At 45.0% G+C, this 24,266-nt stretch overlaps 1 protein-coding gene across 1 annotated transcript in view; it reads right to left on the reverse strand.

Moving 5' to 3' along the window:
* Window positions 1-387: 387 nt before the first annotated feature.
* Window positions 388-24,266, reverse strand: part of LOC115197702 (CD82 antigen) — a gene marked incomplete at its 3' end in the record, with an annotated part of 38,145 nt that continues 14,266 nt past the window's right edge. The window contains 2 exon segments of the mRNA XM_029759475.1: window positions 388-512; window positions 23,066-23,138. Of these exon segments, the coding sequence (XP_029615335.1) occupies window positions 388-512; window positions 23,066-23,138 (198 nt within the window).

The following is a 24,266-nucleotide window of genomic DNA, read 5'->3' on the forward strand; positions in this document are numbered from 1 at the left end:
GAACGGGTGCTGGTGAGGGGGGGGTAAACCTACATCCTGCTGCATGAAGGGCCATCAGAACGGGTGCTGGTGAGGGGGGGGGGGGGGTAAACCTACATCCTGCTGTATGAAGGCCATCAGAACGGGTGCTGGTGGGGGGGGGGGGGGGGGGGGGGGGGTAAACCTACATCCTGCTGTATGAAGGCCATCAGAACGGGTGCTGGTGAGGGGGGGGGGGTAAACCTACATCCTGCTTTATGAAGGCCATCAGAACGGGTGCTGGTGAGGGGGGGGGGGTAAACCTACATCCTGCTCAACCTTCACAGCGTTGTGGTGCAGGAATAAGTCCCTTTGACAGCAGGGTGTGGGGGTTTAGTGTTTTAGCAGTGTGGATGTGTGTTTACTCACCAGGCCCAGCAGGCAGCGTATCTCGTAGATGGCTCCTATACAGCCCAGGAAGCCCATAACCATGGAGAGAGAACCCACAGTGATCAGAATATAGGACGCCACTTTCAGAGTGGTGGAGGACTCCTCTGTAGAGAAGATGTACACGAGCAGGTTAACATTCACCCTACAACATCACTCACTGAAACCAGGCTACAATATCATCCTAAACTATACAGAATGGGTTTTACGATTTTTAAGAGGGACTCATTCTAGCCCACACATTTAAATGACCTGGTCAAACCTATGCAGTGAAATATGCACATGTGGCAGGTCAGATACCATGTAACCCGTGCATTTAGTAGTAGTAACATGTCAAGTCAAGCAATGGGATCCTCCACGGAGCAAACCGATTCCCCCCCCAAAAAAAATTCAAGCAATGTTCTCTACCAGAGTTCTAACAGCCCACCAGAGACCAGAGCGAGCCAGGCTGGAGCAGAGGAATGGAGAGGAGATGGGGGTAAGATGAATAGATTCCCTTGGCTGAGGGTAAGCTCCAGAGATGCGCTGTTTCTGTCTGGGAATGAAGCCTGGCTCAGAGCTCTGGGTCTGAGGTCAGGAGAACCAAAGAGGCTCTTTCTCTGTCTGGAATGAAGCTCTGGCTCAGAGCTCTGGGTCTGAGGTCAGGAGAACCAGAGAGGCTCTTTCTCTGTCTGGAATGAAGCTCTGGCTCAGAGCTCTGGGTCTGAGGTCAGGAGAACCAGAGAGGCTCTTTCTCTGTCTGGAATGAAGCCTGGCTCAGAGCTCTGGGTCTGAGGTCAGGAGAACCAGAGAGGCTCTTTCTCTGTCTGGAATGAAGCTCTGGCTCAGAGCTCTGGGTCTGAGGTCAGGAGAACCAGAGAGGCCTGCTATAATATAATAACCCTTACCTTACCTAACCCTGACTCATTAATAATACTTATAATAATAGAATATTAATGGTGTCAAATCAGCCAGACACATTGCTCCACAGATAAAACATAACCACTTCAAAGCATTGGTTCACAGTGAGATAAACGATCAACCTAAAGACATTCAACTATAGTATTCTTGGCATCTCATAAACAATGCTCGTACAGATTACAATAAGGGACGCTGAACAATCGCAGTGAAACCATACAGTATGGCAATGTATTAGAACAAAACTAATGTGAGCGTAGTATGTACTGTACCAGTCAAAAGTGTTTTCCATTCCAGTGTTTTACTTGCTATATTGTATTTACTTTGCCACCATGGCCTTTTTTGGCCTTTGCCTCCCTTATCTCACCTCATTTGCTCACATTGTATATAGACTTATTTTTCTACTGTATTATTGACTGTATGTTTGTTTTACTCCATGTGTAACTCTGTGTTGTTGTATGTTGTCAAACTGCTTTGCTTTATCTTGGCCAGGTCGCAATTGTAAATGAGAACTTGTTCTCAACTTGCCTACCCGGTTAAATAAAGGTGAAGAAAATGTTTTTAAAAGATTGGACACACTTACTCATTCAAGGGTTTTTCTTTATTTTTTTAAAAACAATTTTCTACATTGTAGAATAATAGTGAAGACATCACAACTATGAAATAACACATATGGAATCATGTAGTAACCCCCAAAAAAGTGTTAAACAAAATCAAAATATATTTTATATTTGAGATTCTTCAAAGTAGCCACCCTTTGCCTGTTTCTATATAGATCTATATCCACACATAACCTAGATGACCTGGTTCTATATAGATCTATATCCACACATATAACCTAGATGACCTGGTTCTATATAGATCTATATCCACACATATAACCTAGATGACCTGGTTCTATATAGATCTATATCCACACATATAACCTAGATGACCTGGTTCTATATAGATCTATATCCACACATATGACCTAGATGACCTGGTTCTATATAGATCTATATCCACACATATGACCTAGATGACCTGTTTCTATATAGATCTGTATCCACACATATAACCTAGATGACCTGGTATAGAGGTTGACCGATTAATCGGCATGGCCGATTAATTAGGGCCGATTTCAAGTTTTCATAACAATCGGTAATCTCCATTTTTGGACCCCGATTATAGCTGATTACATTGCACTCCACGAGGAGACTGCGTGGCAGGCTGACCACCTGTTAAGCGAGTGCAGAAAGATGCCAAGGTAAGTTGCTAGCTAGCATTAAACTTATCTTATAAAAAACAATCAATCTTAACATAATTACTAGTTAACTACACATGGTTGATGCTATTACTAGGTTAACTAGCTTGTCCTGCGTTGAATATAACCAATGCCATGCCTGTTAATTTATCATCGAATCACAGCCTAGTGGCCAAACAGGTGAGGAATTAAGAAAAGCGCATTCTCGTAAGGGTATATGCAGCAGTTTGGGCCGCCTGGCTCGTTGCAAACTGTGTGAAGACCATTTCTTCCTAACAAAGACCGTAACTAATTTGCCAGAATTCTATATAATTATGACATAACATTGAAGGTTGTGTAATGTAACAGCAATATTTAGACTTAGGGATGCCACCCATTCGATAAAATACAGAATGGTTCCGTATTTCACTGAAAGAATAAATGTTTTGTTTAAGAAAGGATCGTTTCCGGATTTGACCATATTAATGACCATAGGACCTCTATTTCTGTGTGTTTATTATATTATAATTAAGTCTGTGATTTGATATTTGATAGAGCAGTATGACTGAGCAGCGGTAGGCAGCAGCAGGCTCGTAAGCATTCATTCAAACAGCACTTTCCTGCGTTTGCCAGCAGCTCTTAGCAATGCTTGAAGCACAGCGCTGTTTATGACTTCAAGCCTATCAACTCCCGAGATTAGGCTGGCAATACTATAGTGCCTATAAGAACAACCAATAGTCAAAGGTCTATGAAATACAAATGGTATAGAGAGAAATAGTCCTATAATTCCTATAATAACTACAACCTACAACTTCTTAACTGGGAATATTGAAGACTCATGTTAAAAGGAACCACCAGCTTTCATATGTTCTCATGTTCTGAGCAAGGAACTTAAACGTTAGCTTTTTTACATGGCACATATTGCACTTTTACTTTCTTCTCCAACACTTTGTTTTTGCATTATTTAAACCACATTGAACATGTTTCATTATTTACTTGAGACTAAATTGATTTTATTTATGTATTATATTAAGTTAAAATATGTGTTCGCTGTACATTCAGTATTGTTGTAATTGTCACTATTACAAATATATACATAAAAATCGTCCGATTAATCGGTATCGGCTTTTCTTAGTTCTCCAATAATCGGTATCGGGGTTAACAAATCATAATCAGTCGAACCTCTAGTGTGTGTACACATGAAGGGCTAGTAACAGAAGAGCTAGTAACAGAAGAGCTAGTTACAGAAGAGCTAGTAACAGAAGAGCCACTTGCTGAAGAACTAGTAACAGAATAGCTAGTAACAGAAGAGCTAGTAACAGAAGAGCTAGTAACAGAAGAGCTAGTAACAGAAGAGCTAGTAACAGAAGAGCTAGTAACAGAAGAGCCACTTGCTGAAGAACTAGTAACAGAAGAGCTAGTAACAGAAGAGCTAGTTACAGACGAGCTAGTTAAAGAAGCGCTAGTTACAGAAGAGCTAGTAACAGAAGAGCTAGTTCCAGAATAGCTAGTTACAGAGGAGCTAGTTACAGAAGAGCTAGTAACAGAAGAGCTAGTTACAGAAGAGCTAGTTACAGAAGCGCTAGTAACAGAAGAGCTAGTTAAAGAAGAGCTAGTAACAGAAGAGCTAGTAACAGAAGAGCTAGTTACAGAAGCACTAGTAACAGAAGAGCTAGTTACAGACGAGCTACTTAAAGAAGCGCTAGTAACAGAAAAGCTAGTAACAGAAGGGCGTGTAACAGAAGGGCTAGTTACAGAAAAGCTAGTTATAGAGGGGCTAGTTACAGAAGAGCTTGTAACAGAAGACCTAGTTACAGAAGCGCTAGTTACAGAAGCATTTGTAACAGAAGAGCTAGTTACAGAAGGGCTAGTTATAGTTGGGCTAGTTACAGAAGGGCTAGTTACAGAAGGGATAGTTACAGAAGTGCTAGTTACAGAAGGGCTAGTTACAGAAGCGCTAGTAACAGAAGCGCTAGTAACAGAAGAGCTAGTAACAGAAGAGCTAGTTACAGAAGAGCTTGTAACAGAAGAGCTAGTTACAGAAGAGCTAGTTACAGAAGAGCATGTAACAGAAGAGCTAGCTACAGAAGGGCTAGTTACAGAAGAGCAAGTTACAGAAGAGCGTGTAACAGAAGAGATAGTTACAGAAGGGCTAGTTACAGAAGAGCTTGTAACAGAAGGGCTAGTTACAGAAGAGCTTGTAACAGAAGAGCTAGTTACACAAGAGCTAGTTACACAAGAGCTAGTTACAGAAGAGCATGTAACAGAAGAGCGTGTAACAGAAGAGCTAGTTACAGAAGGGCTAGTTATAGTTGGGCTAGTTACAGAAGAGACAGTTACAGAAGAGCTAGTTACAGAAGAGCTTGTAACAGAAGGGCAAGTTACAGACGGGCTTGTAACAGAAGAGCTTGTAACAGAAGAGCTAGTAACAGAAGAGCTAGTTACAGAAGAGACAGTTACAGAAGAGCTTGTTACAGAAGTGCTAGTTACAGAAGAGCTAGTTACAGAAGAGCTTGTAACAGAAGAGCTTGTAACAGAAGAGCTTGTAACAGAAGAGCTAGTTACAGAAGAGCTTGTAACAGAAGAACTTGTTACGGAAGAGCTTGTTACGGAAGGGCTAGTTACAGAAGAGCTAGTAACAGAAGAGCTAGTTACAGAAGAGCTAGTTACAGAAGAGCTAGTTACAGAAGAGACAGTTACAGAAGAGACAGTTACAGAAGAGACAGTTACAGAAGAGCTAGTAACAGAAGAGCTAGTTACAGAAGAGCTAGTTACAGAAGAGCTAGTTATAGAATAGCTTGTAACAGAAGAGCTTGTAACAGAAGAGTTAGTTACAGAAGAGCTATTTACAGAAGCGCTAGTTACAGAAGAGCTATTTACAGAAGAGACAGTTACAGAAGAGACAGTAACAGAAGAGCTAGTTACAGAAGAGACAGTAACAGAAGAGCTAGTTACAGAAGAGACAGTTACAGAAGAGACAGTTACAGAAGAGATAGTTACAGAAGAGACAGTAACAGAAGAGCTAGTTACAGGGTTCGTGTGAAAGAGATGTCACACAGAACATAGATGTAAGCTACACGTGTCCTACAGCGCTAGGCCTCAGCCGACAGCAGCCTCTCACCACCAAACACAGACCCACGGCAGAGAGAGAGGAACATTTGTTCTGAACACTTGTGAACTGTACTGTAGGACTGAAAACATGTGAAGTAAGGGCTGCAGTGGACCGACAGATCAACCCAATACTTCCTTGACAAAGGTTGTTGGTGACAGAAAACGTAGCAAACCAAAACACTGAAACTTGCAAGGATGCAGACTTCCTTTCACAGCTCGTTACATTCTAAAAGTAGGACGTTTTTCAAAGCCTTTAGATCAGTTAACTATTCTCAGAATTCACATCTGTGTTGCAGCGCTTCAGAAGCAGATGCACACTCCTCTGTGTGGAATCTCCAGTGGTTATGTAGTCAGCATGTGTTCTGGTCTGTCTTGTACAGTGGCACGTTTTCCATGCAAGTCTCCTTCCATTGGAACTTCAGAAAAAGTTCCTCTGGTGGTTTCCACGGACACATCCATTTAAAGAGACAGTTCAGAGCTTCTGTCCCAAATGGCAACCTATTCACAGTAGCTCTAAACTGTCTCTTTAAATAGACATTTCCATGGAAACAACCAGATTTCAGTGAGTTCTAGTGCCCTTTAAGACAGCAGTTCACACACTCAGGGGCAGTTTTTCGGCATAGCAGGGTTAGCTGCATAAACATTTCTACATTTCAATGAATTTAGTCTGTATACAGAGAAACAAAATGAAAGCTTAAAATTAAACACACCGACTTGACATCGAACTAAAATTCAACCTGTAAGATGGATATAATATATCACGTTTTTACCTCACTGAGATGTTGTTTAGGCTATGTGTAAACTGTGTAGACTAAGTGTAAACTGAAGAAAACAAAAACCCTGATAAGCTAAACTGATAATGCAGCAATTTGACATTGAACCCAAATTCAACCTGTAGTATGGATCTAATACGTCACGTTTCCAACTTAGTGTGAGAGTGTAAACTGAAAAAAAAGCTTTCTACGACCTACACTTCTTATCACAGCGTATCTTCACACTGTGTTTTGGAATTAATCATCTGTAATAGCACTCCCTAACCAAGGCCGAAGTCTTCTGTTAAAATATACACACCAAGCTGTGCTTTGACGAGCCACTCCGATGATAAACTCTGTGTTTCTTGTCACTATGGTGAACCACAAACAGTGTGGGCTCTGATATTAGAGAGAGAATATTCCATGTGTGGGCTATGATATTAGAGAGAGAACATTCAGTGTGGGCTCTGATATTAGAGAGAGAACATTCAGTGTGGGCTCTGATATTAGAGAGAGAACATTCAGTGTGGGCTCTGATATTAGAGAGAGAACATTCAGTGTGGGCTATGATATTAGAGAGAGAACATTCAGTGTGGGCTCTGATATTAGAGAGAGAACATTCAGTGTGGGCTCTGATATTAGAGAGAGAACATTCAGTGTGGGCTCTGATATTAGAGAGAGAACATTCAGTGTGTGGGCTCTGATATTAGAGAGAGAACATTCAGTGTGTGGGCTCTGATATTAGAGAGAGAACATTCAGTGTGTGGGCTCTGATATTAGAGAGAGAACATTCAGTGTGTGGGCTCTGATATTAGAGAGAGAACATTCAGTGTGGGCTCTGATATTAGAGAGAGAACATTCAGTGTGTGGGCTCTGATATTAGAGAGAGAACATTCAGTGTGTGGGCTCTGATATTAGAGAGAGAACATTCAGTGTGTGGGCTCTGATATTAGAGAGAGAACATTCAGTGTGTGGGCTCTGATATTAGAGAGAGAACATTCAGTGTGTGGGCTCTGATATTAGAGAGAGAACATTCAGTGTGTGGGCTCTGATATTAGAGAGAGAACATTCAGTGTGTGGGCTCTGATTTAGAGAGAGAACATTCAGTGTGTGGGCTCTGATATTAGAGAGAGAACATTCAGGTGTGGGCTCTGATATTAGAGAGAGAACATTCAGTGTGTGGGCTCTGATATTAGAGAGAGAACATTCAGTGTGTGGGCTCTGATATTAGAGAGAGAACATTCAGTGTGTGGGCTCTGATATTAGAGAGAGAACATTCAGTGTGTGGGCTCTGATATTAGAGAGAGAACATTCCGTGTGTGGCTCTGATATTAGAGAGAGAACATTCAGTGTGTGGGCTCTGATATTAGAGAGAGAACATTCAGTGTGTGGGCTCTGATATTAGAGAGAGAACATTCAGTGTGTGGGCTCTGATATTAGAGAGAGAACATTCAGTGTGGGCTCTGATATTAGAGAGAGAACATTCAGTGTGTGGGCTCTGATATTAGAGAGAGAACATCAGTGGGTGGGCTCTGATATTAGAGAGAGAACATTCAGTGTGGGCTCTGATATTAGAGAGAGAACATTCAGGTGTGGGCTCTGATATTAGAGAGAGAACATTCAGTGTGGGCTCTGATATTAGAGAGAGAACATTCAGTGTGGGGCTCTGATATTTAGAGAGAGAAACATTCAGTGTGTGGGCTCTGATATTAGAAGAGAGAACATTCAGTGTGTGGGGCCTCTGATATTAGAGAGAGAACTTCAGTGTGTGGGCTCTGATATTAGAGAGAGAACATTCAGTGTGTGGGCTCTGATATTAGAGAGAGAACATTCAGTGTGTGGGCTCTGATATTAGAGAGAGAACATTCAGTGTGTGGGCTCTGATATTAGAGAGAGAACATTCAGTGTGGGGCTCTGATATTAGAGAGAGAACTTCAGTGTGTGGGCTCTGATATTAGAGAGAGAACATTCAGTGTGTGGGCTCTGATATTAGAGAGAGACATTCAGTGTGGGGCTCTGATATTAGAGATGAGAACATTCAGCGGTGGGCTCTGATATTAGAGAGAGAACATTCAGTGTGGGCTCTGATATTAGAGAGAGAACATTCAGTGTGTGGGCTCTGATATTAGAGAGAGACATTCAGGGTGTGGCTCTGATATTAGAGAGAGAACATTCTGTGTGGGCTCTGATATTAGAGAGAGAACATTCAGCGAGTGGGCTCTGATATTAGAGAGAGAACATTCAGTGTGGGCTCTGATATTAGAGAGAGAACATTCAGTGTGTGGGCTCTGATATTAGAGAGAGAACATTCAGTGTGGGCTCTGATATTAGAGAGAGAACATTCAGTGTGGGCTCTGATATTAGAGAGAGAACATTCAGTGTGGGCTCTGATATTAGAGAGAGAACATTCAGTGTGTGGGCTCTGATATTAGAGAGAGAACATTCAGTGTGTGGGCTCTGATATTAGAGAGAGAACATTCAGTGTGTGGGCTCTGATATTAGAGAGAGAACATTCAGTGTGTGGGCTCTGATATTAGAGAGAGAACATTCAGTGTGTGGGCTCTGATATTAGAGAGAGAACATTCAGTGTGGGCTCTGATATTAGAGAGAGAACATTCAGTGTGTGGGCTCTGATAGTAGAGAGAGAACATTCAGAAAGGGAAGTTGATCCTTCAGATAAAGAATGGGTGCAGGGGGTGGGGGGAGCAATGGAAAAATTCCCAAGACCACCAACATGGTGGAACAGCTGCACAACGCTCTATTAATATAACCTATAGAAAATGGAAACTGTAAACACACAGTGATCCTGTTTTCAGCAAGGCTTCAGTCATTAGGCCAATAACTTCTGAGAGGGGTCTGGGGGAAGAGTTTCAACGTTTTATTAGTCGTACGTACCGGCTACATATGTTATACACCGTCCAATGAAATGCTTACTTGCAGGTTCCTTCAGGACAAAGCAACAATAAGAAATAATAAAAGATAAGAATAGAAACATAAAGTAAATGGCTCATTAGAAAAATAGTAAAATGTTTAGCATAAAGTACAATACAGAAAGGCACAATTTAAGTTCAGTATTTACAGTGTTTTGGGAAAGGAGGGGATTGTGTTTCATTCTTTATAGTCTAAGACACTAGGGGGACGAGGGAGGTGCTAAGCTGACGTACATAATTGATTTGGAAATGTAGGTTCCCTTAAGGTATATAAAAATATATATACAGTTGATGTCGGAAGTTTACATACACTTAGGTTGGAGTCATTAAAACTCAGTTTTTCAACCACTCCACAAATTTCTTGTTAACAAATTATAGTTTTGGCAAGTCGGTTAGGACATCTACTTTGTGCATGACAAGTAATTTTTCCAACAATTGTTTACAGAGAGATAACTTCACTTATAATTCACTGTATCACAATTCCAGTGGGTCAGAAGTTCACATACACTAGGTTGTCTTTGCCTTTCAACAGCTTGGAAAGTTCCAGAAAATGATGTCATGGCTTTAGAAGCTTCTGATAGGCTAATTGACATCATTTGAGTTAATTGGAGGTGTACCTGTGGATGTATTTCAAGGCCTACCTTCAAACGCAGTGCCTCTTTGCTTGACATCATGGGAAAATCAAAAGAATCAAAATCAGCCAAAATCTCAGAAATACATTTTGTAGACCTCCACAAGTCTGGTTCATCCTTGGGAGCAATTTCCAAATGCCTGAAGATACCACGCCCATCTGTACAAACAATAGCACTCAAGTATAAACACCATGAGACCACACAGCCGTCATACCACTCAGGAAGGAGATGCGTTCTGTCTCCTAGAGATGAAAGTGCTTTGGTGTGAAAAGTGCAAATCAATCCCAGAAAAACAGCAAAGGACCTTGTGAAGATGCTGGAGGAAACGGGTACAAAGTATCTATATCCACAGTAAAATGAGTCCTATATCGACATAACCTGAAAGGCTGCTCAGCAAGGAAGAAGCCACTGCTCCAAAACCGCCATAAAAAAGCCAGACTACGGTTTCCAACTGCACGTGGGGACAAAGATTGTACTTTTTGGAGAAATGTCCTCTGGTCTGATGAAACAAAAATACAACTGTTTGGCCATAATGACCATTGTTATGTTTGGAGGAAAAAGGGGGGAGTCTTGCAAGCCGAAGAACACCATCCCAACCGTGAAGCACGAGGGTGGCAGCATCATGTTGTGGGGGTGCTTTGCTGCAGGAGGGACTGGTGCACTTCACAAAATAGATGGCATCATGAGGCAGGAAAATTATGTGGATATATTGAAGAAACATCTCAAGACATCAGTCAGGAAATTAAAGCTTGGTCGCAAATGGGTCTTCCAAATGGACAATGACCCCAGGCATACTTCCTTGCGAGCAAGGAGGCATACAAACCTGACTCACTTACACAAGCTCTGTCAGGAGGAATGGGACAAAATTCACCCAACTTATTGTGGGAAGCTTGTGGAAGGCTACCCAAAACATTTGACCCAAGTTAAACAATTTAAAGGCAATGCTACCAAATACTAATTGAGTGGATGTAAACTTCTGACCCACTGGGAATGTGATGAAAGAAGTACAAGCTGAAATAAATCATTCTCTCTACTATTATTGTGACAATTCACATTCTTAAAATAAAGTGGTGATCCTAACTGACCTAAGACAGGGAATGTTTACTAGGATTACATGTCAGGAATTGTGAAAAACTGAGTTTAAATGTATTTGGATAAGGTGTATGTAAACTTCTGACTTCAATTGTAGTATGGTAGTAGGTGCCAGGTGCACCGGTTTGTGTCAAGAACTGCAAGGCTGCTGGGTTTTACCACGCTCAACAGTTTCCTATGTGTATCAAGAATGGTCCACCACCCAAAGGACGTCCAGCCAACTTGACACAACTGTGGGAAGCATTGGAGTCAACATGGGCTCAGCATCCCCGTGGAACGCTGTCAACACCTTGAAGAGTCCAGGCTTTGTGTCGAAAAGAAGGAGGAAAATAAAATATGATAAACCGAGGAGCTAGTTAGTTACAGAGGAGCCTGCTGCTGCTAGTTAGTTACAGAGGAGCCTGCTGCTGCTGCTAGTTAGTTACAGAGGAGCCTGCTGCTGTTAGTTAGTTACAGAGGAGCCTGCTGCTAGTTAGTTAGTTAAAGAGGAGCCTGCTGCTGCTAGTTAGTTACAGAGGAGCCTGCTGCTACTAGTTAGTTACAGAGGAGCCTGCTGCTGCTACTAGTTAGTTACAGAGGAGCCTGCTGCTGCTGCTGCTAGTTACAGAGGAGCCTGCTGCTGCTAGTTAGTTACAGAGGAGCCTGCTGCTGCTGCTAGTTAGTTACAGAGGAGCCTGCTGCTGCTAGTTAGTTAGTTACAGAGGAGCCTGCTGCTAGTTACAGAGGAGCCTGCTGCTGCTGCTAGTTAGTTACAGAGGACCCTGCTGCTGCTAATTAGTTACAGAGGAGCCTGCTGCTGCTGCTAGTTAGTTACAGAGGAGCCTGCTGCTACTAGTTAGTTACAGAGGAGCCTGCTGCTGCTAGTTAGTTACAGAGGAGCCTGCTGCTGCTAGTTAGTTACAGAGGAGCCTGCTGCTGCTGCTAGTTAGTTACAGAGGAGCCTGCTGCTGTTAGTTAGTTACAGAGGAGCCTGCTGCTAGTTAGTTAGTTAAAGAGGAGCCTGCTGCTGCTAGTTAGTTACAGAGGAGCCTGCTGCTACTAGTTAGTTACAGAGGAGCCTGCTGCTGCTACTAGTTAGTTACAGAGGAGCCTGCTGCTGCTGCTGCTAGTTACAGAGGAGCCTGCTGCTGCTAGTTAGTTACAGAGGAGCCTGCTGCTGCTGCTAGTTAGTTACAGAGGAGCCTGCTGCTGCTAGTTAGTTAGTTACAGAGGAGCCTGCTGCTAGTTACAGAGGAGCCTGCTGCTGCTGCTAGTTAGTTACAGAGGACCCTGCTGCTGCTAATTAGTTACAGAGGAGCCTGCTGCTGCTGCTAGTTAGTTACAGAGGAGCCTGCTGCTACTAGTTAGTTACAGAGGAGCCTGCTGCTGCTAGTTAGTTACAGAGGAGCCTGCTGCTGCTAGTTAGTTACAGAGGAGCCTGCTGTTACTAGTTAGTTACAGAGGAGTCTGCTGCTGTTAGTTAGTTACAGAGGAGCCTGCTGCTAGTTAGTTAGTTACAGAGGAGCCTGCTGCTGCTAGTTAGTTACAGAGGAGCCTGCTGCTGCTAGTTAGTTACAGAGGAGCCTGCTGCTGCTAGTTAGTTACAGAGGAGACTGCTGCTAGTTAGTTACAGAGGAGCCTGCTGCTGCTGCTAGTTAGTTACAGAGGAGCCTGCTGCTGTTAGTTAGTTACAGAGGAGCCTGCTGCTAGTTAGTTACAGAGGAGCCTGCTGCTGCTAGTTAGTTACAGAGGAGCCTGCTGCTGCTAGTTAGTTACAGAGGAGCCTGCTGCTGCTAGTTAGTTACAGAGGAACCTGCTGCTGCTAGTTAGTTACAGAGGAGCCTGCTGCTGCTAGTTAGTTACAGAGGAGCCTGCTGCTGCTAGTTAGTTACAGAGGAGCCTGTTGCTGCTAGTTAGTTACAGAGGAGCCTGCTGCTGCTAGTTAGTTACAGAGGAGCCTGCTGCTGCTAGTTAGTTACAGAGGAGCCTGTTGCTGCTAGTTAGTTACAGAGGAGCCTGCTGCTGCTAGTTGGTTACAGAGGAGCCTGCTGCTGCTAGTTAGTTACAGAGGAGCCTGCTGCTGCTAGTTAGTTACAGAGGAGCCTGCTACTGCTAGTTAGTTAGTTACAGAGGAGCCTGCTGCTGCTGCTAGTTAGTTAGTTACAGAGGAGCCTGTTGCTGCTAGTTAGTTACAGAGAAGCCTGCTGCTGCTAGTTGGTTACAGAGGAGCCTGCTGCTGCTAGTTAGTTACAGAGGAGCCTGCTGCTGCTGCTAGTTAGTTACAGAGGAGCCTGCTGCTGTTGCTAGTTGGTTACAGAGGAGCCTGCTGCTGCTGCTAGTTAGTTACAGAGGAGCCTGCTGCTGCTGCTAGTTAGTTACAGAGGAGCCTGCTGCTACTAGTTAGTTACAGAGGAGCCTGCTGCTGCTAGTTAGTTACAGAGGAGCCTGCTGCTGCTAGTTAGTTACAGAGGAGCCTGCTGCTGCTGCTAGTTACAGAGGAGCCTGCTGCTGCTGCTAGTTAGTTACAGAGGAGCCTGCTGCTGCTAGTTAGTTACAGAGGAGCCTGCTGCTGCTGCTAGTTAGTTACAGAGGAGCCTGCTGCTGCTGCTAGTTAGTTACAGAGAGGAGCCTGCTGCTGCTGCTAGTTAGTTACAGAGAAGCCTGCTGCTGCTGCTAGTTAGTTACAGAGGAGCCTGCTGCTGCTGCTAGTTAGTTACAGAGGAGCCTGCTGCTGCTGCTAGTTAGTTACAGAGGAGCCTGCTGCTGCTAGTTAGTTACAGAGGAGCCTGCTGCTGCTGCTAGTTAGTTTCAGAGGAGCCTGCTGCTGCTGCAAATTAGTTACAGAGGAGCCTGCTGCTAGTTAGTTACAGAGGAGCCTGCTGCTAGTTAGTTACAGAGGAGCCTGCTGCTAGTTAGTTACAGAGGAGCCTGCTGCTGCTAGTTAGTTACAGAGGAGCCTGCTGCTGCTGCTAGTTAGTTACAGAGGAGCCTGCTGCTGCTAGTTAGTTAGTTACAGAGGAGCCTGCTGCTGCTAGTTAGTTAGTTAGTTACAGATGAGCCTGCTGCTGCTAGTTAGTTAGTTAGTTAGTTACAGATGAGCCTGCTGCTGCTGCTAGTTAGTTACAGAGGAGCCTGCTGCTGCTAGTTAGTTACAGAGGAGCCTGCTGCTGCTAGTTAGTTACAGAGGAGCCTGCTGCTGCTAGTTAGTTACAGAGGAGCCTGCTGCTGCTGTTAGTTAGTTACAGAGGAGCCTGCTGCTGCTGTTAGTTAGTTACAGCGGAGCCTGCTGCTGCTGCTAGTTAGTTAGTTACAGAGGAGCCTGCTGCTGCTAGTTAGTTACAGAGGAGCCTGCTGCTGCTAGTTAGTTACAGAGGAGCCTGCTGCTGCTGCTAGTTAGTTAGTTACAGAGGAGCCTGCTGCTGCTGTTAGTTAGTTACAGAGGAGCCTGCTGCTAGTTAGTTACAGAGGAGCCTGCTGCTGCTAGTTAGTAAACAGAGGAGCCTGCTGCTGCTGCCAGTTAGTTACAGAGGAGCCTGCTGCTGCTAGTTAGTTACAGAGGAGCCTGCTGCTACTAGTTAGTTACAGAGGAGCCTGCTGCTGCTGCTGCTAGTTAGTTACAAAGGAGCCTGCTGCTGCTGTTAGTTAGTTACAGAGGAGCCTGCTGCTGCTGCTAGTTAGTTACAGAGGAACCTGCTGCTGCTGCTAGTTAGTTACAGAGGAGCCTGCTGCTAGTTAGTTACAGAGGAGCCTGCTGCTGCTAGTTAGTTACAGAGGAGCCTGCTGCTGCTGCTGCTAGTTAGTTACAGAGGAGCCTGCTGCTGCTGCTAGTTAGTTACAGAGGAGCCTGCTGCTGCTGCTAGTTAGTTACAGAGGAGCCTGCTGCTGCTGCTAGTTAGTTACAGAGGAGCCTGCTGCTGCTGCTAGTTAGTTACAGAGGAGCCTGCTGCTGCTGCTAGTTAGTTACAGAGGAGCCTGCTGCTAGTTAGTTAGTTAGTTACAGAGGAACCTGCTGCTGCTGCTAGTTAGTTACAGAGGAGCCTGCTGCTGCTAGTTAGTTACAGAGGAGCCTGCTGCTGCTAGTTAGTTACAGAGGAGCCTGCTACTGCTAGTTAGTTACAGAGGAGCCTGCTGCTGCTAGTTAGTTACAGAGGAGCCTGCTGCTGCTAGTTAATTACAGAGGAGCCTGCTGCTAGTTAGTTACAGAGGAGCCTGCTGCTGCTAGTTAGTTACAGAGGAACCTGCTGCTGCTAGTTAGTTACAGAGGAGCCTGCTGCTAGTTAGTTACAGAGGAGCCTGCTGCTGCTGTTAGTTAGTTACAGAGGAGCCTGCTGCTGCTGCTGCTAGTTAGTTACAGAGGAGCCTGCTGCTGCTGCTAGTTAGTTACAGAGGATCCTGCTGCTGCTGCTAGTTAGTTACAGAGGAGCCTGCTGCTGCTGCTAGTTAGTTACAGAGGAGCCTGCTGCTGCTAGTTAGTTACAGAGGAGCCTGCTGTTAGTTAGTTACAGTGGGGCTGCTGCTCTGTAGAGGAGGAGGAGAAAGGGGATATGGTTAGGAGGAGGAGAGTAGACGGAATAGGAGCCCGTCCCATGGAGGAAGAGGAGGAAGGGCTATCTTCAAGGTTGGTCCCAGGAAGCAGGTGAAACATACAGGATGTAATCTGTAGGAACAGCTGGATAATAAATAACAGTGGGTCTGAGCTGCCGTTGTAGGACGATAAAGAGGACGGACTGGGCTCTGTGTTATGTCCCTTCCTGGCCAACGATAAGCTCGACACTGACCTTGGTTTGGAACATCCAGTCAGACCAGCCATATTTACAAAGCGTCTCAGAGTACGAGGGCCGAGCTAGGATCAGTTTTAGATCCTACTGATGAAGAATCTGATGAAGAATTGGTCTTCCCTGTGGCTCAGTTGGTAGAGCATGGTGTTTGCAACGCCAGCATGGTGTGTGCAACGCCAGGGTTATGGGTTCAATTCCCACGGGGGGCCAGTACAAAAAAAAATTTTAAAAATAAAAATGCATGAAATGAAATGTATGCAATGTATGCATTCACTACTGTAAGTCGCTCTGGATAAGACTAAAATGTAAAATGCAAATGTAAGAATCTATGACCAGAGAGGAACTGATCCCAGATCAGCAGGTGGGGACGCTAGCACAGTTAAAGATAACCTAAACAGCAGGCTTCACTCAACAGTCAGTGGCCTTGGATGTGATGCAGTGGCAGTCATTCCTGAATCTCCCTCTCTTCGTGAAATAGATAATTTAGCCTTCTTTATTTTGGCCAGGAAAGTCCCTTGAGATGAGTGACCTCTTTTTGGAGGGAGACCTGTAACGTGATACATGACCAGAGAAAGAGAGAGGACCCAGTCTGAGAGGTCTGGGGAAACAGGTCCAGTTTGGGTGTGTGTGTAGAGGAAGAGAGAGGACCCAGTCTGAGAGGTCTGGGGAAACAGGTCCAGTTTGTGTGTGTGTGTGTAGAGGCAGAGAGAGGACCCAGTCTGAGAGGTCAGGGGAAACAGGTCCAGTTTGGGGGTGTGTGTGTGTAGAGGAAGAGAGAGGACCCAGTCTGAAAGGTCTGGGGAAACAGGTCCAGTTTGGGTGTGTGTGTAGAGGAAGAGAGAGGACCCAGTCTGAGAGGTCAGGGGAAACAGGTCCAGTTTGGGTGTGTGTGTGTGTAGAGGAAGAGAGAGGACCCAGTCTGAGAGGTCAGGGGAAACAGGTCCAGTTTGTGTGTGTGTGTAGAGGAAGAGTGTGGACCCAGTCTGAGGGTTAGGTGGATTTGGAGAGACCAGTGAGATCTGTCTCAGAGGGTTAGGTGGATTTGGAGAGACCAGTGAGATCTGTCTCAGAGGGTTAGGTGGATTTGGAGAGACCAGTGAGATCTGTCTCAGAGGGTTAGGTGGATTTGGAGAGACCAGTGAGATCTGTCTCAGAGGGTTAGTTGGATTTGGAGAGACCAGTGAGATCTGTCTCAGAGGGTTAGTTGGATTTGGAGAGACCAGTGAGATCTGTCTCAGAGGGTTAGGTGGATTTGGAGAGACCAGTGAGATCTGTCTCAGAGGCTTAGGTGGAGTTGATCTCACTGGTCTCTCCAAATCCACTACAGACTAATCATTTCAAACAAAACAAATCTACTACTATTAAGTCCAGAGTTCTGCAGGAAAGAAAACAGTCCTGGGAGATATGCACTCTAACCTCCTGCTGCAGGGAACTATTCTCCAAGACAGGCACATCTCCAAAGCAGTTCAAAAAGAAAGTGACAAAAAGTTGCTAAAATGAAAAGAAGCATCACTGAGGAGTGTCTCCTCTAAGAGATACTGCAGCTCCCAGCTGAGGCTGAACACATTGAAAACATTTACAATGAATCAGGCAGATTTATAGTAGGTAGCTTTCCTACCCATGTTTCCCTGGCTGGTCTTCCTCTCTGTAGGATAAGGGTGAGACTACAGTGGGGCTTCCTATTGACTTGCTGTCTGTCTGTGTTGTTAAGAAACCAACAACTAACGTAGGAATGGTGGTGGGCACCTCACACGAAACAGACCTGACAACATCTCTGTTACCTCCTCACACCAAACAGACCTGACAACATCTCTGTTACCTCCTCACACCAAACAGACCTGACAACATCTCTGTTACCTCCTCACACCAAACAGACCTGACAACATCTCTGTTACCTCCTCACACCAAACAGACCTGACAACATCTCTGTTACCTCCTCACACCAAACAGACCTGTAACATCTCTGTTACCTCCTCACACCAAACAGACCTGACAACATCTCTGTTACCTCCTCACACCAAACAGACCTGTAACATCTCTGTTACCTCCTCACACCAAACAGACCTGACATCTCTGTTACCTCCTCACACCAAACAGACCTGACAACATCTCTGTTACCTCCTCACACCAAACAGACCTGTAACATCTCTGTTACCTCCTCACACCAAACAGACCTGACAACATCTCTGTTACCTCCTCACACCAAACAGAGCTGACAACATCTCTGTTACCTCCTCACACCAAACAGAGCTGTAACATGTGTGTGTGTGTGTGTGTGTGTGTGTGTGTGTGTGTGTGTGTGTGTGTGTGGTGTGTGTGTGTGTGTGTGTGTGTGTGTGTCTGTGAGCAGGCTGATCACTAGAAATAGATTTTTGAACATTTCAGAAGGTCCTGAGAACGTTGTTCTACAGTGCATTCAGAAAGTATTCAGACCCTTTGACTTTTTCCACAATTTGTTACGTTACAGCCTTAAATTGTTTTTTCCCCTCATCAATCTACAGACAATACCCCACAATGACATCTCAATACCCCACAATGACATCACAATACCCCATAATGACATCACAATACCCCATAATGACATCACAATACCCCATATTGACATCACAATACCCCATAATGACAACACAATACCCCATAATGACAAGGCAAAAACAGATTTTTATACATTTATTACAAATTAAAAACAGAAATATGACATTTACATAAGTATTCAGACCCTTTACTCAGTACTTTGTTTAAGCACCTTTGTCAGCGATTACAGACTTGAGTCTTCTTGGGTACGAAGCTACAAGCTTGGCACACATGTATTTGGGGAGTTTCTCCCATTCTTCTCTGCAGATCCTCTCAAGCTCTGTCAGGTTGGATGGGGAGCGTCGCTGCACAGCTATTTTCAGGTCTCTCCTGAGATGTTTGATCGGGTTCAAGTCCGGGCTCTAGCTGGGCCACTTAAGGACATTCAGAGACTTGTCCCGAAGCCACTCCTGGATTGTCTTGGCTGTGTGCTTAGGGTCGTTGTCCTGATGGAAGGCGAACCTTCGCCCCAGTCTGAGGTCCTGAACGCTCTGGAGCAGGTTTTCATCAAGGATCTCTCTGTACTTTGCGCCATTCATCTTACCCTCGATTCTGAAAAACATCCCCACAGCATGATGCTGCCACCACCATGCTTCACCGTAGGGATGATGCCAGGTTTCCTCCAGATGGGCCAAAGAGTTCAATCTTGTCATTCATCAGACCAGAGAATCTTGTTTCTCATGGTCTGAGAGTCCTTTAGGTGCCTTTTGGCAAACTCCAAGCGGACTGTCATGTGCCTTTTACTGAGGAGTGGCTTCTGTCTGGCCACTCCACCATAAAGGCCTGATTGGTGGAGTGCTGCAGAGATGGTTGTCCTTCTGGAAGGTTCTCCCATCTCCACAGAGGAACTCTGGAGCTCTGTCAGAGTGACCATCGGGTTCTTGGTCACCTTCTCCCTCAATTGCTCAGTTTGTCCGGGCGGCCAGCTCTAGAAAGAGTCTTGGTGTTTCCAAACTTCTTCCATTTCAGAATGTTGGAGTCCACTGTGTTCTTGGGGACCTTCAATTCTGTAGAAATGTTTTGGTACCCTTCCCCAGATCTGTGCCTCGACACAATCCTGTCTCGGAGCTCTACGGACAATTCCTTCGACTTCATGGCTTGGTTTTTGCTCTGACATGCACTGTCAACTGTGGGACCTTATATAGACAGGTGTGTGTGTCTTTCCAAATCATGTCCAATCAATTGAATTTACCACAGGTGGACTCCAATCAAGTTGTAAAAACATCTCAAGGATGATCAATGGAAACAGGATGCACCTGAGCTCAATTTCGAGTCTCATAGCAAAGGGTCTGAATACTTATGTAAATATATATTTTTTATTTTAAATGTTATATATATAAATTTGCAAACATTTCTAAAAACCTGTTTTTGTTTTGTCGATAAAGGGTATTGTGTGTAGATTGATGAGGGGGAAAAAAACTATTTAATCCATTTTAGAATAAGGCTGTAAAGAAATAAAATGTGGAAAAAGTCAAGGTGTCTGAATACTTCCTGAATGCACTGTATGTATAATGTGACTAGGCATCAGGATATATGATTTATATGTATGTCTTCCACGGCGCTCACCCAACAAAAAGTAAGAACTATTGACCAGCACGGGTGCAAACTGGTGATGCTCGGCGCAGGAGCGTTGCTCAGACCACTGAGCCGCAGCCGTTTACAATACTCCAGCAAGCCGGTAGAATACTTCATGATACTTGATAGAAACAGCGCATTGTTTTAAAGGATTTTGTTTTAAGCCTTCCCCAAACCATAGCCCTAACCTATCTCCCCCCCCCCCCCCACATTGGAATTAATACCTAAACTTAACCCTTTGAGTTGCTTCTGTTTTAACCCTTTAACTATGCACAATTAACCCTGTAACCATGGGAATAAACACGTCAATATATACGTTTATCGAATTTTGAAGTGAAACTATGAAATCCGGTCGTCAAATCAAATCAAATCAAATGTATTTATAAAGCCCTTCTTACATCAGCTGATATCTCAAAGTGCTGTACAGAAACCCAGCCGAAAACCCCAAACAGCAAGCAATGCAGGTGTGTGTGTGCGTTGTCCGACCACATGATTTCTAGTTTCTACTGGTTGAGCAACCAGATGGATTTCTAGTCTCTAGCGGTTGAGCAACCAGATGGATTTCTAGTCTCTAGTGGTTGAGCAACCAGATGGATTTCTAGTCTCTAGTGGTTGAGCAACCAGATGGATTTCTAGTCTCTAGTGGTTGAGCAACCAGATGGATTCCTAGTGGTTGAGCAACCAGATGGATTTCTAGTCTCTAGTGGTTGAGCAACCAGATGGATTTCTAGTCTCTAGTGGTTGAGCAACCAGATGGATTCCTAGTGGTTGAGCAACCAGATGGATTCCTAGTGGTTGAGTGTACCAGATGGATTTCTAGTTTCTAGTGGTTGAGCAACCAGATAGATTTCTAGTCTCTAGTGGTTGAGCAACCAGATGGATTTCTAGTCTCTAGTGGTTGAGCAACCAGATGGATTCCTAGTGGTTGAGCAACCAGATGGATTCCTAGTGGTTGAGTGTACCAGATGGATTTCTAGTTTCTAGTGGTTGAGCAACCAGACAGATTTCTAGTTTCTACTGGTTGAGTGTACCAGACGGATTGCTAGTTTCTACTGGTTGAGTGTACCACAGCGTACCACAGTGTACCACATGCTTTCCGTTGAGGGTCACATTTTAGTTTCAGTGATTACATCCCTCTGCTCTGATCTAATAGCCATTTTCCCTTGGAGTGGGGTTGGTGGGAATGGGGCCAATAAGATAAAATCCACATAAACTGCACAGACTGGTGTCATGACATTGCCCTTTTTGGGTACAGCGAGCACAGTTGACCCCCCCTCCCTCTGCACCAGCCTTTTCTATGCACCATCCCCCGACCTCTGTCTCCCACACCCAGGCTGCTGTGGTCAGAAGAGGTCGTAAATTCCTATGAGGAGATACCCTCCTCATGGCCACAGTATAGAGAGAGAGAGTGAGTTTCATAGAGAGGACAAAGGAATTTCTTCCACCTCACAGAACTGGAGAACCGAACGACATTTATGTTCTGGAGAAGGTATAAAAGATCGGTGAAGAAACCAGCTACAAACTGGTCCGTTTGGTACAATTTTGTGAAACTAATGAGAGACAATACGGCCACATTACCATAATCATGTTTATACAATATCCTCAGCTATGAGACTTACATCTAAATGGTTGTATAAAATGAATGAATAAGGATGGAACTGTTTGTGAAATTGTGTAATGTGATTTTGGACTGTTTAATGAAGGAAACTCCAATTCCCTTTGGAGTTTAACTAAATCAGAGGACCGCCCATGAGCACAGTTATGGTCTGGCGTCATGGGACAGGCCCTTTTCTGCTCTTCCAAATAAAACCCCCCACCGAGGTTTTCTATCACCAGACCGAGCTTACCTCAATTACAAGATGGCTGAAGGTTGGAGACCAGCTTACCTCGATAACGAGATGGCCAAGGTTTGACCATGCATTTCTCTGGCTGAACTTTTAACCATACCACGTGGTTAAACTCTTAGACTATCGATACCGACAGAATAAGAACAAGTCTTTGATATGAATTACTAGTCTGCAGCTAGGAATTTGGTATCATTGAACGCGAAGACCGACAACCGCCGAAAACATCTGTCCTATAACGACATTAATGAATGTCACTCTGAACTACCCATTCTAACCACGATACAGAGAGCGAGAGAGAGGGCGGACAGCCTCTCCAACAGAAACAAACTTTTCAACAGAGATCCCGACGACACACTGAGCGTAAATATATATATTGATTGCAATTGTTCCCGAATGAGTGAGCGTTCATGTGCAAAGGATTAGCATTTCAATGGTTATAATTATCAACTCGTAGTGCCTTCTCAGCTGACCCCCACTCCCCTTTTGTCTAACAAGCCGCCATGCCGGTTTAGCCCACTAGGGCACATTCCCCTATCATTTCTTTGTAACCATTGTTTGTTTGTTATGCATTTCTGTGAATTACTTAGTTAGTAAATAAATGATTTTAAGACAATTGATGTATGGATGACTCATAGTGAAGACTGGGTTCGTGCAGATAACCAACAATTTACGACGTTTGGAATGAGACTGACGTGAGGTAAAGAATAATTCATTAATCAGAAGACTAAGTGATCAGATATTAAAATATCTAAAAGTTACACTAGGAAAATTATAACTTTGTAATCTGAATATTTTCCTTGGTGCCCCGACTTCCTAGTTAATTACAGTTCCATGATTAATCAGGTTAATCGCGTAATAATAATTACAGAGAGTTATTTGATAAATAGGTCTTCAGTTTTAATGATGCCAAAGACACGACACTGGGTTAAGGGTTTAGGATTGGACACAGACTGGGTTAAGGGTTTAGGATTGGACACAGACTGGGTTAAGGGTTTAGGATTGGACACAGACTGGGTTAAGGGTTTAGGATTGGACACGACACTGGGGTAGTAACGGTTTAGCATCTGACATGCACACTTTGCAATCCTCACTTTGACTTCCAAGTATCAGAACAGACTGCTGTGTGTGTGTATGTGTATGTGTGTGTGTGTGTGGTGTGTGTGTGGTGTGTGTGTGTGTGTGTGTGTGTGTGTGTGTGTGTGTGTGTGTGTGTGTGTGTGTGTGTGTGTGTGTGTGTGTGTGTGTGGTGTGTGTGTGTGTGTGTAACTTACGTAGAACAGCGATGAAGCTCTGGTTATCCAGAAGGACCCACAGTCCAAAGCTCATGATCAACGCTCCAAAGATCTACAGAGGAAACAGAAATTCACACATTTTGCTTTACAGTAGCTACAGTATATAAGGCCGCCAAGTAGACTACTGAAAATATAGAGGTCAGTGCAGATCCCAGATCTGTGAGATAAAACACTGGAAAAGTCTTGAAAAGAAGACAGAGGGTGCAGACGTACTCTGTCTCCTCTCTCTCTCTTCTCTCTTCTTTCTCCCCTCCCCTCTCTTATCTCTCCTCTCTCCCCTCTCCCTTCCCTCCCCTCTCCTCTCTCTCTCTCCCCTCCCCTCCCCTCTCTCCTCTCCCCTCTCTCTCTCTCTCCCCTCCCCTCTCTCCCTCCTCTCCTCTCCCCTCTCTCCTCCCTCTCCTCTCTCCCTCCTCTCCTCTCTCCCCTCTCTCCCTCCTCTCCTCTCTCCTCCCTCTCCTCTCCCCTCTCTCTCTCTCTCCCCTCCCCTCTCTCCCCCTCCCTCTCTCCTCTCTCCCTCCCCTCCCCTCTCCCCTCTCTCTCTCTCCCCTCCCCTCTCTCCCTCCTCTCCTCTCCCCTCTCTCTCTCTCCTCTCCCCTCTCTCCCTCCTCTCCTCTCTCCCTCCCTCTCCTCTCTCCCTCTCCTCTCTCCCCTCTCCCTCCTCTCCTCTCCCCCTCCTCTCCTCTCCTCTCCCCCTCCTCTCCTCTCCCCTCTCTCTCTCTCCCTCCTCTCCCCTCTCCCTCCTCTCCTCTCCCCCTCCTCTCCTCTCCCCTCTCTCTCCCTCCTCTCCTCTCCCCCTCCTCTCCTCTCCCCCTCCTCTCCTCTCCCCTCTCTCTCTCTCCCTCCTCTCCTCTCCCCCTCCTCTCCTCTCCTCTCCTCTCCCCTCTCCCTCCTCTCCTCTCCCCTCCTCTCCTCTCCTCTCCTCTCCCCTCTCCTCTCTCCTCCTCCTCCCTCCTCTCCTCTCCTCTCCTCTCCTCTCCCCTCTCTCTCTCTCTCCCTCCTCTCCTCTCCCTCTCTCTCTCTCCTCTCCCCTCTCTCCCTCCCTCTCCTCTCTCCCCTCCCTCTCCTCTCTCCCTCTCCTCTCTCCCCTCTCCCTCCCTCTCCTCTCCCCCTCCTCTCCTCTCCTCTCCCCCTCCTCCTCCTCTCCCCTCTCTCTCTCTCCCTCCTCTGCCCTCTCCCTCCT

This window comes from Salmo trutta, chromosome 7, assembly GCF_901001165.1.
Source record: "Salmo trutta chromosome 7, fSalTru1.1, whole genome shotgun sequence".
NCBI classification, from domain to species: domain Eukaryota; kingdom Metazoa; phylum Chordata; class Actinopteri; order Salmoniformes; family Salmonidae; genus Salmo; species Salmo trutta.